General features: G+C 45.3%; 1 protein-coding gene across 9 annotated transcripts in view; it reads right to left on the bottom strand.

Moving 5' to 3' along the window:
* The window catches only part of CACNA1E (calcium voltage-gated channel subunit alpha1 E), a 497,363-nt gene that overhangs the window by 12,628 nt on the left and 466,964 nt on the right, over nucleotides 1–17,771 (bottom strand). For 4 of the 9 annotated variants that reach the window (XM_065534002.2, XM_065534084.2, XM_065534207.2 and 1 more), the window contains 7 exons: nucleotides 12,735–12,831; nucleotides 10,472–10,577; nucleotides 9,498–9,605; nucleotides 8,847–8,947; nucleotides 8,446–8,552; nucleotides 3,600–3,711; nucleotides 383–511 (listed from right to left, as the gene is read on the bottom strand). In XM_065534002.2, the coding sequence (XP_065390074.1) occupies nucleotides 383–511; nucleotides 3,600–3,711; nucleotides 8,446–8,552; nucleotides 8,847–8,947; nucleotides 9,498–9,605; nucleotides 10,472–10,577; nucleotides 12,735–12,831 (760 nt within the window). Of the gene's footprint in view, nucleotides 1–382; nucleotides 512–3,599; nucleotides 3,712–8,445; nucleotides 8,553–8,846; nucleotides 8,948–9,497; nucleotides 9,606–10,471; nucleotides 10,578–12,734; nucleotides 12,832–14,710; nucleotides 14,808–17,771 lie in introns of all 9 variants that reach the window. The other 5 variants (XM_065534247.2, XM_074028668.1, XM_065534267.2 and 2 more) reach the window with 3 other exon arrangements.

The raw sequence follows: 17,771 nt of genomic DNA, 5'->3' as shown, positions 1-17,771 counted from the left end.
TGGTTAGGACAGACAGTCCTGACACAGACCTGTGTGTAAGTAACTGCATATGTGCTGGAGGAGTCAGGAAACGAAAAAAGGATGGAAAAGTACACAGAGAAAATCCTGGAAAATATTTCTTGCATGGCTGGTTGAATCTTGAGGATGTATAGCCCGTCCAGAGTGAGGTATACAATTTTGTTGGCTGGGCTGTTGTGGCTAGGGGGTCACTGAAAACACTGGAGGAGCAGGCTCTATTAGAGAAGGCCCATGAGCCAGGTTTTATTTATAGGGAAGGGGTGCGGGCAAGTCAAGGGCTCACCTGCAAATATCAGATATTATTCCATAACCCAGCTAATACAGCCCGGATGCCACTGCATTAAGGTAGGTGGTTGCTTTTTACCTGGGGATCCACAGTCAGACGTGGCATAGAGGATGCCCTCCCAGATCCCGCATGCTCCTGGGTGTCCGAAGGAAGGTAGATGCCATGGTTAGAGGGCTGCACGCTTTTTAATTCACTAACCTCTGGCTCCTGGAAATAAACACACAGCCAAGCTTGTGGGACTTGGTTTCATCTCATTGCTTCTCACGTCCAGTGGACAATTCAGCCTCCTCAAGAATGACTTTCAAAAGAGAGACTTGCAGCTTTAAGGTCTCAGTTGTATGTGTATGTGTGTTTTTGTGTGCACCTATGCGCTATATGTTCCAGACAGGAAGCTCTAGCTGGGATTGAGTGCTGAAGGTCACCTATTTTTCATCACTAAGCAATGATTCAGATTTTATTGTTTTCTGCAACAAATACTGTTGGGTACAATACTTTTCAGATATGTGAAGTTCGCTTTCAAGAAGTGGTAGCATTGGATTTTTCTTTTAATCTGAAGAAGACTTTTATCAATTAAATGGAAACCAGTATTCTAAGGGAAGTCAACAATTTCTGATGTCAACTATGTCTTCTCAAGCCTTAAGACACAGGACTTTCAGAGTTTTCTTCTGATTGAAACCATCCAAAGATGTGGTGGGTGGCTGTCAGGGATGCCCTGAGTAACACAGTCCCATGGAAGGATGATGCAAGCCACTTGCAGAATTTTAAATGTCCAAGTAACCATGTTGTAAAAGGTGAAAAGAAATTAACATTGAATATATCCAAATATTAGCATATCAACATGTAATCAATATAAAAATCAGATAGTTTATATTTTATTTGCACTAGCCACACGTGGCTAAGAGCTATTGTTTTGGGCTGTGCCAGCCTAGAATGTTATTAGGTTGGACTGCAAATCTCTAAGGTTCTGTCATTTTTGTTAGTTTCCTGGTTAAAGAATGTTAGCTTGGCAGTCGTGCATGCTCTATACAGATAGCTAGTATCATTGCATAAAGAGCCGTATGGGAGATGTTTACGTGGGCTACCCAACTAAAAGATCTAAGAACATCTTGGGCAGATGGAGATAGTACCAGAAAAAGCTATTTTATATTTAGGAAATGACATCCTAAAAACATGTAGGGCATTGCCCAAAAGAAAATGTCTGGGACCCCCACCTTAGCGTCTGTGACCATTTGGCTGAGTGGTTTCCGGTGTGTATGGGAGGGGTACTTTCCCAAGATATGTGCTATGGTGCTCTTGAGGGAGTTACAGTGTTTGTAGTACATGCTTTATACAGCACACAGTTCTGACTCCAAACAGACGTGGTAACAACACTGCAGTCTACAGGTATCAGAGGTGGTGTGAGACGCACACTCCATATGCACACACACAATCACGGCCACGCCTCAGGACATGGAGCAGCGGCCCTGAGGGATGGGCAGAAGTACACAGTGGTGAGTGTGTAGCACAGGCTGACACCTGAATTGAATTACAGACACCAGTACTGACAATGAGATGAACACATATCCAAAAAGTCCTGGCACTATGGCTCAGCCCTGGGGAACCCGCAGAAATGATGTCATAAAGTCTCCCTGTGAAAAAAAGGACACATTATTGCAATTTTTTTCCCACTAGACACATCCCCAGGCAGGCAAAATGCTGTGAGGCCTTTTTAAGAATCAAACGATCTGTACCAATTATTCCACAGGTCTTGGTGCTAAGTTCCTCAGAGGGGAGGGCAGAGAATGACTCCACGAGTTCCTACCCGCCTCATCAAGAACACCCTCAGGCAGTCACTCACTCAGCCCTGGGGGCGTCTGGACAAACTGTCTTCCCCCACACAACCATGCACGATTCTCTGTCTCAGCACTCGCAGGAGATAGATAGAATAATACATTTGTTTGAGCCACTGAGTGTTTTTCGCCCTCTGAGGGGGTGCCCATTCCATCACACGTCATTCATTCAGGGTGGCTCTGAGGCACACAGTAGCAGCAGGGAGGGATCAGGAGAGAAATGAAGGGGAGAGAAGAGCCACAGCTGAATCAGAATTTAAATGATATGGAACTCACTTAGTACAAGCTGTCTGTACAGACTTTTGCAATGGTTGGATTTTGTCTTTTTTTCTTTTCAGTCCAATGACTGCTTGGGCTTCAATTCTAAGCTGAGGTTGGGGTGGGGGACCTTGAGCTCATGGCTCCTGAACCAGGAATAATGGTAAAGTCAAGGTTTAGGAACCATATTTTAGCTTTGTATTAGCTAAGCCAAAACTTCAATCTCTCCTCTCTTCTTCAAGCTTTCACTTGACTCGATAGGTCTCTCAGGAATTTTTGGTTTTTTTTTTTGAGATGGAATCTCGCTCTGTCGTCTAGGCTAGAGTGCAGTGGCACGATCTCGGCTCCCTGCAACCTCCACCTCCCAGGTTCACGCCATTCTCCTGCCTTGGCCTTCCGAGTAGCTGGGACTACAGGCGCCCGCCACCACGCCCGGCTAATTTTTTTGTATTTTTAGTAGAGATGGGGTTTCACTGTGTTAGCCAGGATGGTCTCAATCTCCTGACCTCGTCATCCACCAGCCTCAGCCTCCCAAAGTGCTGGGATTATAGGTGTGAGCCATTGCGCCCGGCCAGGAATTTTACCATTTATGCTAATAAACTCATTTTGGGGTAAGGGAAGTGACTTTAGTGGCCTGTTACAATGTCTTTGAATTGTGACCAAAAGGGACAATGTGACTGAACCCACACAGAGCAGAGGTAGGACAGTCTTCTGTGCCTCCTGGCAGGGAGCTCGTCACTGTGGTACATGCTGCTGCTAGATTCTAGAGGAGGTGGGCATCACTAAGGAATGGTATGGGGCATTCGTGTGTCCCACAAGCTGTACCTAGGTACACTAAGAGGCAGGGTTGGTGTCACTCATTCTCTGGTGATGCATCTTCAAGCTCCCCATCAAAGGCAAGATTTTGTATGTGACTTCTGGTCTTACACTTGATACTCAGGGCCATAAACAAAGAGGGCTTGGCCTAAGGCAATTTAAGTTCCTGCTGCAGGGAAGGGACCTCTGGGACTATAAAACCTAAAGAGGGAACATTGTCAGAGCACATGAGAAACTGGGCTAGAAAAGGGCTAAGGCAGGACACCTCCAGGGCAATTGGCTAAACTACCAGAATGGATATTCCTGACGGACCATGACTATGTATTAAAATTAGCAAGAGGGATTAGGAAACCACGGAAGTATTTTTGAGGTCATATAACTCATGCATTCACCAGAGACTGCTGTTCCTGGAACTGTCCATCATCGGCGGGGTCCATACAAGCCAACTGGAATATCTCCTGGGGAGAGAGTGGACTCATCGAAGGGTATCCACTCCGGCCACTCCTGAAAAGCAATGTCAAATCCAGAAGTAATGAGGGACAGTCATGTCACGGCTGCCACTAGCAGTTCCCACTCCAGTAGGGCAATACCCTTTAGCCTTGACTGGCTTTTGTAAACCTAGTCCTGAAATTACAAAAAAATTACACGTGGCTAGTCCTGAAATTTAAAAAAAAAAAAAAAGCACTGGAAAAGACAGAGACTGGTGTTTTCAACCTGCATCCTGCCTTTGGAACCATTCATTATTCTGAGGACTAGCATATCTGTGACAAATGATATCATTTGTCACACTCAGCCATATGGAAAACCAATGCTAGATTGTAAACCTGTTTCTGCTCAGTTTCCCCATTTGGTGGAGAAACATCCTAGTTTACGCAGCAAACAGTTTGTTTCAGTATTAAGCAGCCATGGTCTTTTTAAAAATTTTCCCTACTCACAGTAAGAATGTGGTCTTGTTTTGCCAACATCCCTGGCCAAACAAAACAATTCAGTCCAATTCCATTGCCATTTATTGAAGGACTACTGTGTACCATACATTAAGTCTGTTGGTTCGTGAACTGAGAAGGAGTTCTGATGTGGTGATGAGATGAAAACCTCTTGGTTGATGGCAATGTAGGAAGAGGTTTAAATGGTGGAGAGAAAAGAGGACAGAGACAAAGTCTGCCCAGTTGTTTAGAGGCCTCCAAGGGAAAAGAATGGAGAACTGGCACAGTAGGCTTGTTGTTAAACCACTGTCTAGTACTTCCAGACACTCTTAACCTGATGGGGGATCCACTGGGCTGGTTAGGAGAGAAAGCAGCAGCCAAGCTTTCTGGAGAATGTGGTGCCTGTTGCCAAATTATTGGCTGACTGCCACCAGTATGGTAATAGCTACCATCTCACCTGCTCAAGAATGCAGAGTGAGCTTCCAGAGTATGGCAGGAAGGACGGGGTAAGTGGCTGGGTAGCAGCTCTCTTGGTGGCGGAGCTAGGAGGGAGAGATGGGATACCATTTCTTTTAAGTCTACTGCTAATGACTGCATCCAATGGAAAACTCAAGGCATGAGCAAGGATTGCCAGTTACTTAAAAACAATCCATAGGTATGAATTTTAGATTACAGAGGAAGATCAGAGTCTTCCTCTGTAGAAGAAGGTGAAGAGCAGAGTCACCTAATCTGTCCGCTTGCTTCCAGTGACAGCTTTTGCTGAGTTTTCACGATATTTAAATGACCTGCCTAATGTCAGTCATCTTCCTCACGGTGGCATCTCCTGAGAACCACTGGGAATAAGATTGAGCACAGCCAGTAAAAGAATGAGTTCTCAGCTTTGCACCGTGGCTCACACCTGTACTCTCAGCACTCTGGAAGGCCAAACCAGGACGATAGCTTCAGCTCAGGAGTCCGAGACCAACCTGGGCAACAAAGCGAGACCTGTCTCTACAAAAAAAATTAACCAGCAGTGATAACACATGCCTGGGGTGGTCTCAGCTGCACAGGAGGCAAAGGCAGGAGATTCACTTGAGCCCAGGAAGTCGAGGCTGCAGTGAGCCGATTGTGCCACTGTAGTCCAGCCTGGGCAACAGAGTGAGATCATGTCTCAGAAAGAAAGAAATGGGTTCCTTTTTGTCCTACAGAGAGTAAATAATTATAGAATCCTCAAGAGAGGGAAAGGACCCTTGGAATCACTTAACAGAGTTGAATAACCAGAAGCCAGAGTGATCTCCTACTTTGAAAACCTTGTCAAGCTGGGGCACAGAATCCAGAATTCTGAACACAGCCTCCCTCGCGATCTGGTCCCTACCTCACTAACCTCCTCTCGTACCACTTTCCCCCTTGCTCCCTGAATTCGAGACACGCCAGCCTCTTTTAGTTCATTGGATAGGCTAGGCTTGTTTCTGCCTCGAGATTTTAATAGAGGCAACTCCAAGGGTGCAGAACCCTTCACTCCAACTCCCTACCGCCCCGTAAACTCTTTCCGTAATTAAATCACTGAAAATGCAACTTTTCTTCTTTCCAATGTCTCTCTGTTTAATGTCTGGTTTTCCATCATATTTGAGGGAGTGACCCTATCTGTTATGTCTACCACTGTACTCCTAGATCAACCTCGACTGAACAATGATGCATTGCTCTAGAAACACAGTTCTGAGGAACCAGCCTGCTGGTCCACCAGTGTCCCCATGTCAGGAAATACACTAACATGCACCTACCAAAGGCTTCACCCCGAATCCTCTGCTTCCTCCTTCCCCTTTAGTCCAAGTAGCAAATCAATCACCAAATCCTATCCAGTCTATCTACCAAATATCTCACATCTGACCATCTGTCTCCATCTTGCTAGTCCAAGCTACTCTCACTGATAATTTACACAACTGTAATAACCTACGAAATGGTGTTCCTGCCTCTAGAATTGCTTTCCTCCAATCCCTTTATACTGAATTTTAAAAAGCACACATCTGATCACATCATTGTGATGCATAAAACCCCATTATCCTAAGACAAAATCCAACTTCTTTGTCCTGCTTATAATGCCCCCAAAATACTAGCCCCTGTGTATCTCTCCAAATCTGTAACTTAACACATCCTCTGAGCTCTCCATGCTCCAACCATCATGACAGATTTTAGGTTCCTTAAACTTACCATACTTTTTCTTACTACTCTTGAAGAGCTTGTCTTCAAGTCTCACTCAAATGTTACTTCCTCAGGAAGTCCTCTCTAAACCCTCAAACTGGGTGAGCTGTTTCCATGACATCACAACAGCCCACCCTTCAGCACTGTTTGCCTGTATTGTTCTTGTAATTTCTTCTTCCAGATTTGTCTCCATGGGGACCTGTTCTCTGCCGTAGCCCCAGTGTCTAAGCCAGCTCTGGGGCCATATTGGCTCTTAAAAAATATTGGTAAAAATCAATGAGTAAATGGATCAATAAATATATGGGAGAAAAGCCAGTGATCCTATGGTGGGGGGTTAATTTGTATAGCAAAATGTAGATAAAACAGAGATTGCAATTTAGGGGGTGTGTCCCCCATTTCTAAGCCAAGGACTGGCAAAACAAAAAACAAAAAACAGCATAAACCCTTCCAGTGGAGAGGTCCCACTGTTCTGATCGTACTTCCTTCCTCCCTCCCTCCCTCCTGCACAAGCAGAAGATAAACACTGACTTGTTTTCTGTGGACAGGAGAATTCACACCCTGCACTTCATCACATCAAATTTTATATATATATATACACACACACACATATATATACACATATATAGTATATATATCAAATTATATATATATAAACCAATGGCCTTGGTCATGACTCTTCGTCTTGTCTTCTCTTCCAAAGGTGTTGGACTTTGATATCTGAAAGCAGTGCTTTTCAAAAACAGATCTCCAGCACCACAGGCAGAAAGAAAGAAATGATCTGAGCAATTCCAAATGACTCCGATAGAGGTCTCATTCCCAAGTCCTGGGTATCACTCTCTTAGTAATTAAGATATGCGATTTGGGCCCGGCGCGGTGGCTCATGCCTGTAGTCCCAGCACTCTGGGAGGCCGAGGCGGGCGGATCATGAGGTCAGGAGATCGAGACCATCCTGGCGAACACTGTGAAACCCCGTCTCTACTAAAAATACAAAAAATTAGCCGGGCGTGGTGGTGGGCGCCTGTAGTCCCAGCTACTCGGGAGGCTGAGGCAGGAGAATGGCGTGAACCCAGGAGGCAGAGCTTGCAGTGAGCCGAGATGGTGCCACTGTACTCTGGCCTGGGCAACAGAGCAAGACTCTGTCTCAAAAAAAAAAAAAAAAAAAAAAAAAATATATATATATATATATATATATATATATATATGCGATTTGGTGATTCCTGGTTTTGTAAGAACTGGGACTTTGTTAAATCCAATCACAAAAGCTCATTTACATTGAGTAGAAAGACTTGTGTTCTTTGGGTGCACACTAAATGCTGATGACAGAAATACAATGTTATGAGATACATATGCTATAGTAGATTAATTGGGGCTAAGGCTTATCACTCAGAAGGATGGGAAAATTCCTTCATTTGTGTTTTATTTTCACTCCTATTATAGAAAAAGTAAGGTCCCTTTCTGAATAAGGTCCCTTTTGTTTATTAAAGAAAACATGGTGTAGGGAAAACACTCTGGGGTCAGAAATAAGGAACTTAAATTCCAGGTCCACATTCTACTAGCCATGACTTTAGGCAACGTAGTTAACCTCAGTTAGTCTCCAGTTTCTTCATGTGTAAAGTGGTAATATTAATATATACCTCCAGGGTATAGTAGGCTGCTAGAGTGGGAATCAAGTGAGATCCTGCAAATAGTGTCTCTAGAAGTGTCAACCTCAGGGAAAGCAGTTACTACTGGTTCTCTCAGCCAGCATGGCACCCGTGAGGGAGGCTCTATCTTCCAGCAGCACACTAGATCCACAGGGAAGCGATAGCCAAGAATTAGAGAGGAGATTAGTCTTCTTCGCAATAGAACTACAACTAAGACCCAAGTATATTAAAAGACAAGTGAAACTCCCTTCTTCTATTGTTCATTCACAGTGATCGCCGTCTCTGACGCTGACCACAGTGCTAAGTATGCTTAGTCTGCTTTTCTCTTACTCCTGCTGAAAATCATTTTAAGATATTCAACCTCAGAAAAACGATCACTCAAGCTCAGAGTATTCGTTCTTGGGCCCTTCTGAGCAGTGAGTTTTGGGGTCTGCACAATAGCATGGGTGACAGATTGCAAGCAGCCATGCCAGGGATGTTTTGGTGCTACTCACAGGCCTGAAACGGGGTCCTGCTGGAGGTATGGCAGGGCTTTGGCATTAGCGATGATCTCCTGAGGCAGAGATGAGGGCTCCATGCGTTGGAACATGGGGGCATTTTTCTGGGTAAAAAGAGGGAAGGAGAAGAAAAGAATTCCAATGACTACGGAGTTTGCTATGGGGAACATACAATTTACATGGATAATACAGGCACATAATTTATCCCTTGTTTGACCATTTTAACCTTTGATCCACTGGGTTTCTAATTCCACGTCACTACAAAGTTCTTGGGCCCTGCACCCATTACTGCTGCTTCTAAGTCCTTGCAGGGCACTATGCCCCAGGGATGCACAGGCCTATCCCCTCCTGCAACTCCTCGTGGCCCACCCACTTAGCATGCTGGCATTGACCTTCACCTGTTCCTCCAGCTGCTGCCTCTGCTTCTTCACCTTACTCTGCTTATAGTAGTCCATGATCATCATTGCTGCATAGATTTTGCCCACAGTCAGGTCAGAGGCTAAAAACACAAATGTGGCACGATGGTGAAGAGGGAGAAGATGATGGGATAGAGTGAGGAGCCTCTAAGCTTTGTTACCCACTCTCTGGAACAGGTCTGCGCTGTCAGTCACCCATTCATCCAGCATATATTGAGGGTCCCCATGGTCCCAGGATCTGAGGATGCAGAGTGCATAGGTCCCCTGATCTGTCCTCAGGGGGCTTGCATGCCCACCTAGTGATGGTGATGATACTGAGGATAAGCAGTACATGAGTAAGCATCACGCCTACCATTCTAAATCTCTATAGCTAAGTGACAACATCCTTTCTCCCATGAGGGTTTGCTGAGGAGTATTATGTGGAAGGAAGGAGCTATACACCCAGGAAGTCTCATCCATAACCACAGTGACCTATCTTAAAGAACATGTTTTCAATTAATAAGCACAAAAGGGACTTAAGGATAAAAGGGCAAACTTCCCTTATCTCTTTGATCACTCTGGGGTTCCCCCAAAAGACGTAGCCTTCATTTGCTGGGCCCACAGTGACAAGGATACCCAGGAGAAGACCCAAACCTTTGGGCATGGGCACAAGCAGATCCAGCATCTTCTGGGATAGGTGAGGCCAGATGGCTAGGGTCTCCTTTTGTAGCTCTGAGTCTAGCTGCTGCCTGTCTGCACCACCTAGAATAAGATAAATTACTAATAAATAGAATAGACCCGGAAATAACCAGGACTGAGGGAGAAGGTGGAGGTAGGAGCTGAATCAGCAGGGCACCTCATATTTTAAGAAGAAATCTTGGCACTTAGTGACAGTGGATCTTGCAATACCGGGTCTTTCTGCTGAAGAAGCAGAACACATTTTGGCTCCCGTTTTCAGTGACTCAGGGATATCCTGCCAAGAGATCCGAGACCCTCAGACTAAGAGCAACTTCCTCATTCATTCTAAAAGCCTCCCGGGTGCTCAGTGTATCAGAGGAGAAAATAAAAATAGCCGCAAATACGTTCCTCTGCCTTCTTATCCATACAGGAATCCTTCCAGCAACCCTAACTCCATAGTCAGAGTGATCTGATTTTAAAAAGGATTTAGATTGCACAAGAGCAGAAAGGCTAAAGGTCCACCTGGAGGTAGTAGTAAACCTGTTCTCTCCTAAACCAATGATTAGAAATCAAGAGGAATAAAACACTACCGTGGCCTCTATGACAGCACCTTCTGCCACAGAAGCCTCTCAAGACTTCAGAAAAATAAACCATATATGGAAAAAAAGGACAAAATTAACCTTTGGTCAATAAATATTTCTAGAATACCTATTGTGAGCCAGACACTGAAGATCATTACTTTTAAAGCTGAAAGAAGCCCTGGAGATGATCAAACCATTCATGGTACCAGAAGGAAATGGTAAATATTGATTGAGTCAGATACTTGATGTTCAGATGATTGCATTGTTGTATCCTTAGCTGGATAGATGACAGTTCAAATATCTCCATCCTGTGCCACCTGCATGAGTTGTTCCAGAATTCCTCCTTCCCACCTCCCTTCCTAAGCTTACCTTTGGCAATTTTAATGTCCAGAGCTGTCCGGATCAAAGCCATAAGTGTGGAGGTGAAGTGGACCGTCATGTCCTCAGCTACTGGCATGTTCATCAGGACCAACCTCTGTGTGAAAGAGAAAAAAGAAACAGCAGACAAAAAAAAAAAAAAAAAAAAAAAATTGAAAGACACCTTAGTGAGAAAGGAAGAAAAGGGCAGAGGTCAAATGCACAGACAAAAAAGAAGGGCAAGGATCCCCATCCCCTGCCCCAGTCCTTCTCTCCCTGCTTCTCACTGAAGGCTTATTTGCTGCTTTTTTTTTTTTTTTTTTTTTTTTTTTGAGTTTGTTTTTTCTCCACTGAGGGAATGACGCCAAATTCCAAAGGGAAGGAGCTTCCCTAATCATTCTGTAGGGCTCCCCCGATGGAGTCCTAAGAATGTCTTTGATAGGGATGGGAAGTGATTTCTAAAAGAAGTGTCTCAAGGAAAGGAGTCAGCTCTGGGAGGTGGCTCCATTCCCTGTTCAGGGCTGCTCCATATTTCCACTTGTCCCATGAATAAAACTCACATGGAAATACAGTGAGAAATGAGATTTTGCTTTGCTTATCTAACTTGAAAGATGCATCCTGGTGCCCCCTTTTTGAGTCTTTAATAGATGAAATTTGCCAGCACATGATTGAACATGCATAAGTCCAACTTGTCTAAAGGATGAGGTGGAGCAGGGTGAACGAGGGGGAGAGTGCAAACAGGCTCTGGGGTAGGAGGATGGGGAGAGCGGAGAAGACAGAATGAGAGAAGGGTGGCCCAGGCAGGAGCAGAGTGGGCAGGCCTTGTTCCCCTCACCCAAAGAAAGGGATCACACTGAAATGGCCAAATCCACTTTCCAGAGAGTATCTTGCTTTTGGAGTTCTTTTACTTTTCCTCCAATCCCCGCTCCCCTTCTCCCACCAAGCTTCATCCCAGAAGTACAAATTCAAGGCCACATTCTACCACCTGGTACTTTTGGATGTGGCCATCGTGAGCAAAAAGGATGCCAGCCCCTAAGCTGTGCACGAGGAGCCATGTACTGGGGGGAATGAGGGTCCCTAATGGCCATGTTCCAGTGAGATGCTCTCTGGGGCCATACAACTTGAGGTAGCAGCAGGAGAATGTCCTCTGGCAGAACCACCAGCCTGGCAGAGAGGGAAGTACCTCTTCCCAAAGAAGGGTCTCTAACGTTCCATTGCAGCATCCTGCCTAAAGCTGATGCCACATGGTGTCTTAGAGTGGAAAGCCAGTTTCTTGTTTGGATTTGAGTTCCATCTCTCTCCCACTTCTTTAAACATCTAGAGGAGTGGAAACATTACTATGATGTGTTCCTAGGTAAATGAAAGAGCTCCAGAGTTCTGGGTCAGTCTAAATAGCAAAGGGGAACCGACAGTAACTATTACTAATGGGTGGCAAAACAACTCATGTCCGAAAGCTATGAGCACCCCAAGGGCAAATGACTCCCAGTGTGCAATAATCTCTAAGCAGCAAGCCATGGGGGAATCCACCCACAACTCCGGGGCCAGGCCCCATAACTATGTTATGCCAGTAAGTCAGATTTAATGCTGAATACAACTTGTGCCCATGATTTCCCTTCATTTTGAGTATTTCCAAGAGAATTGGGTAGCTGGGTTAGTGGGATAGAGCTGCATTCCTCAGTCTATCACAGGATGGAAGACAGGTTCCTCTTTTCTTCTTAGACCTAGAAGGAACCTATGCCATTCTTCCTATGTCATGGGTGAAAACATTTGTTATGAGTTTTCCTCTCTCCTAAAAATTTCTTGTTTAAAGTAATTTTCTCCTAACAATTCCATGTATAAGGGAATTTCTGCGTGATTTCCTTAATTTATCTGATTGAAGATATTTCTTTGCATATGAGCACTGATAGCTGTTTTGCTGTAGGCTTCCTTCTTGCCCATATATGCCATCCCATAGGCCACCACTCTGCCTCCTCTAAAAGGAAACACATCACTTAACACTGCTTGTCAGGTAACTCACTCACAAGAAGCCACACAGTTGTAGAAACACAAAATACCACATAAAAAAACATGTTGAACAGTATTAAAAACCATTCCTTGTATTATCTCATGACTTCGTCCTGGGAACCTTCCTGACTCTTCAGTCTCATCGTGCCTTTCCTCCTTAGTTCCCTCCTCCGCCTCCCCAGCCTGGCTTCCTCCCCATGTTCTGGCCTCCCCACAGCTAGATCCCATTTCCTGTTGGTCTCTAGCCCAGAACAAAGAAGGGGTGGTCTACCTTATATGCCACTTTGGAGGGACATCTCTTGCCGAGGCCTAGCGGAGGTGACATGAGAGTCAGCATTTCATACATCTCAGTGTAATGGATGCGGCCACTGCTCATGGAGGGTGGTGAGTTGGGATGGGGAGGGTTAGCGGGGCAGGGAGGTGGCAGGGAAAGGAGAAGGAAGTGGGGCGAAGGATGCAGACAGGTAGGAGAACAGGCATTCCCAGAGAGCAAAAACGAACAAAATACAGAAAACAGGAGAAGAAAAACAAAACAAAATGGACAAACGGGAAAAGAATAGGAAACCTGTTAATCAAGGCAAATCGTAGACATGACTCCATCCTGGTGCGGTTTATATCATGCCCCACACAGACCCAGGAACACTGGTGGCAACCTTCGGTCCCTATGACTCTCCATGGGAACAGTCACGGGGACTCATTTTCTCCTCGATTAGCATTCCCCTGACTTCCCTGTTCACTTCATCCCTCCTCAATACAGCACGGCTTATTTTCAATTCCCAGGGCTGTGTGTGAGCGGTATAAACCGGATAGACGGTGCTCCAGCCATGGGTTGGAGTTTCTGACCCCGGCTGGGGCGCTGGCCTGAAAGTCAGGCTATTCTCCACTGAACCCACAGGCAGAACGTCGTGTATCCCCCCTCTGTGGTGTGTGTGCAGCAGGAGGCGGCGTCTTGCACTGAAGGTGGTGGGCTGTGCTTGCTGCTCAAAGAGTTGGCCCCGTTGCTTCCACCTGGCTCTGTGGACAAGACTGCTCTTTATTCCCCAGCATGTGCCAGGTCGATGGCATGCTGGGGACAGAAGAAACAAAAACAGGAGGAGAAAGAGCATCTTGCATGCCATGCTACCCTCCCCAGCTCTCCCACATGCGGCTGCGGGTTTCACCAGGGTGGAGTTTAAAGAGTCTCAGCAGAGGCAGCTGTCCAGCCTCCTGAGTACGGAATCACTGTGTCACCATCCCAGGCCAGCTGTATCCCATTGTCCAGGCTGGCATCCTTCCTGAGCCTAGGTCATCTTCCAGCTGCCTGGGCAGTGCTATGCCCCAGGGAGCCCATGCTTCTCTCCACTTGCACCAGGAGAGGGTTCCTTACCTAGCAGGCTTGGCCTTACATAGGGGCTTAGTAGAGCCATTGGGATATAGAGAGTTCTCCGGGTATGGCAGAGTTGAGCAGGGAGGTTCTACTCACCCCTGAACAATATCCTTGGTCTGACAAAGAAGTGACTTGGAAATTATGACAGCCCCTTCAGATCCCTCACAGCAACCCATGGCAGGAACCTAAGGCATGGACTCTGCTCAGGAGTGCTTCATTCACTGTGATCTTCCCAGACTCTCTGAGCTATTACTACCTTCTTCCACACAGCACCAAATCCATGCCTCTTTTACCTACTCTCACCTCTTGCCCTAATTCTTTGTTTCTCACCCCTTCTGTCCTATAGCTTTCATAGTCATTCTGACCAGACCATCCAGGAGCTGGGAGGGGGGATCACTGGGATCATACTCCATACGTTACATATGGGATGATGACGCTATTTTGCTAAAACGAGGCTTCTCTGTCTCCAGTGAAAATAAGCCAGAATTTTTGCTGGGTTAAAAACATTTCTGCATTCTATAGAGAAAGGAGAGGTCCCTCTGATTATACAGACTAAGGTGGACCTCTGTGTGTGTGTGTGTGTGTGTGGGGTGTGTATACATGTACATACACACACATACATGAGTGTGTGCATGTGAAGAAGAGAGTGATCACATTGGTCTTCATATGAAGTTCTTAACTCTTCTGCCTTTTCCCCAAAGTATGCCCTTCTGCTTATATAACAGCTGCTGGTTCTGGAAGGGTTTGGACCTCTTTAAACTCAAAGGAAAGCAACATGAAGGTTCCCTCATGTGGCACAGTGGTGGTGGAGCAGAGGACAGAGAGGAGGGGTTAGATGTTGCATCCCACGGCAGGTCATGGCTGGGGACTGGGAGGCAAACCTTGCAAGCCACCCTGTAGGGGCAGTTCTCTCCCAGGCCCAGAGGAGGCGAGATCACCCGCACTAATTTGTACATATCCTTATACGGGATCCTGCCGCTGTAAAGGAAGCACAGGTGGGTTAATAGGACACTCAGAGAAGGGTGGGAAATAAATGACAGCTTAGCCATGAAGAGGATGGCTGAAAGAGGTCAGAGCAGCTTCTTTCCTTGGGCCTGGCAAAGCCAGACCAGGAGAGACTGAAAACAGTAAGCACCAGAGAACCATTACCTTGCCAAACTGTACTGCTGCAATTTTCTAAGGAAATCAGTGCCCATTCAATGCCAAAGGGAACTGCCTAATGACCAAGAGCACCCCATGATACCTATCTGGCCCACACCTGGCCAGATGCAGACACAGCCCTGGCTCTAGCTAGGCTTCTAGGAACAAAGCCTGCCAATTCACAAATGACTCAGACTGCTGTCCAGAGCAGATGCCAGGCTGCCTTGAAGTGGACTGCGAACTGTTTGCTTTTCACAGACACTGATTACAGTCAGTTACTCAGACCCGCTTGTCAGGGGCAGTGGAAAGTCAGCGGCTTTCTGCAGTCTGGAAGAGACAAATTTCCCATTAGGCTAATTAGCAAGGAGCACAGCTGGCATGAGGGAAATCACAAAGGGCTTTGCTTCTCTTTGTGACAGATTTTTCTGCGTTCAGCTTGAGCAAGTCTTCTCTACTCGGTAGGAGCCTGCTGAGGTCTGTGTTCAGAGAGCAGCCAGGGAGGAAGCCATGAACACTCTCCCCCGCAGCCCTCTTCCTGCCACTCAGCCAACAGCAGCTTGGCTGGAGTCAGCCAGAATTCTAGCTATCTTACCAACCTTTTCCCCAGGAGCCCACTAGAGAGTACTAGCTTCCTATGGAAGGGATAGAATTAATGATTGATTAATTTTCAGTGGCTACAGCATCTTCTCTGTCAGGGTCCAGAAAAAGCAGCAACACCCAGGAATTTGCAGGTCTGTATACACCCTGGTACAGACCAGGGTTTCCGCTGGAAATTATCAACACAGCCATCTCCACCTCTGTGCATTCAGTCCTTGCTGGCAGCCATATGGAGACTACTGCTTCAGCCCAGCTTTACTCTTTCTAGGCTTTTTGAAATTTGAGGGTTGATTCCTCCTCTTCTTCCGGATAGCAGCTCATCAGTACCTCCAAGTCTCCCAACTCTTGAGGTAATTCAGCCAGTTGTCCTTTCATTTTGCCTTAGTGAGATTGGGAAGTAGGTGGGTTGGAAGTGGCTACAGACTGACTTTTTTTGCAACTGGTATCAGTCCTCCTTTTGAAGACATTGGCTCATGTTACTTTTGTTAGTCTTCCTCACCCATCTTATAAAGAAAGCCAACCAAACTCTAACTAGAATGGGTTACACTGTGAATTTCAAAGCACACAGAAGAAATTCTTTGTCTTTCTGCTCTTCCCCAGTCCACATGTCTGAGTCTCATGTTTCATCCTCATGGAATCATTTCTTCCCAGCAACTGGAATGAGTAGGGAGAAGCATGCTTTATACACGTGGCATTTGGATCCCAAGATAAATGAAACCACAAGAAGCTGGGGTTTCTGGAAGCCAAGGATACCTGAGTGAGCCCAGATGAACAATGGACTTTTTTGCTCACAGTTGGTTTCTCCTCTTGGGTGAGTGAAGAGGTCCCTTCTTAGGCTCCCAATCCCATAGATATTCATGCTTACAGAGGCCGATTTTCTAGACATTCCAAGTAGCATTCCCGTGTGGTTATTGTTGATTATAATAACAGTTACACACATGATTTAATATCATCCTCATAACCACTTTGCAAGTTATGTAGGTATCACAATCGCCATTTTACAGATAAAGAAGCCCAGAGTGGTTATGTGACTTGTCCAAGGCCATGGAGCTGAAGACACGCAGGCCTGGCTGCCTTCTCCTCTAACACACTGCCCATCGCTTTCTAAGATCTATTTACTAGAAAGTAAGACCAGAAAGAAAAAGCTGTTGCTCAGCCATTGTAATAGGAATGGATTTAGATAACTCTGTACCCTAAGTCATTAATAATTAATGAAGGAAAGAATTCTGATTCACCCTTCCAGTCGCTAAAACAGTGACCCAAGTTCAACAGCCTCACCAGAGGATAGATTTTTGGGAAAAGTCTCTGATCATGAAGGGGGTTCCAGGTGGAAGCAACTTGGTCCATGCCTGTGAAGGATAACATTTCTTGTAGTATTTTTCAGAGGGGGACCAGAATGGATAGAAGATTGGTGAGTTAAGACCCAAAAGCTAAAATGACCTGGAACAGGACAGTTCCTTTGGAGTGAGCATTCACAGAACTCTCACCTTGTCCTCAGCCATGAGGGCCAAAAAAAAGGCAGTATTTTCTGCCTTTATATTCTAAAGCAGGGATTAGCAAACCTTTTTGGCAATAAATTTTTTGACAGTAAACTATAGGTTGATGCAAAAATGGCTTGCAATTACTTTTGTTCCAACCTAATATTTCTATAGTAAATACTTTCAAATTTGAGGACCATACCATCTCTGTCACAATCACTCATCTCTTCCTTGTAGTATGTAAGCAGCCAGAGACAATACATAAAACGAATGGTTGAGCTGTCTTCCAATAAAACTTTATTTGCAAAAACAGACAATGGGCTGAATTTTGCCCATGGGATGTAGTTTGCCAATCCCTGCTCTAGAGCCTAGAAGGCATGCTATCACTTCAGAACTACTCAACAGCAAGAGAGACAGTAAAGAGGTTATCTTCACCAATTCCTACCATTTAATTTAGTTCCATGTGATAAAAATCCACAAATGTTTAAGGGAACAGTTGGAAGAAAAACTTGTTTGGTTTTTTAAAAAGAATAATTTCAGAGTTATAATAATATAGAATAATATAGAATAATAATATATAATATAGAATAATATAATAATATAGAATAATAATAATAAAAAGAATAATATCAGAGTTATATCCAACTGTATCTGCTGAGAGGAGTGAGAAAGAGAAAATGCTCATAGGCACTGATCATGGTGGCCAGATGTCCAGCTGGCCAAAAAC

Source organism: Macaca fascicularis, chromosome 1, assembly GCF_037993035.2.
Source record: "Macaca fascicularis isolate 582-1 chromosome 1, T2T-MFA8v1.1".
Taxonomy (NCBI): Eukaryota; Metazoa; Chordata; class Mammalia; order Primates; family Cercopithecidae; genus Macaca; species Macaca fascicularis.
The sequence above is the reverse complement of the archived record's forward strand: the minus strand, read 5'-3'. Positions and strand labels throughout refer to the sequence as shown.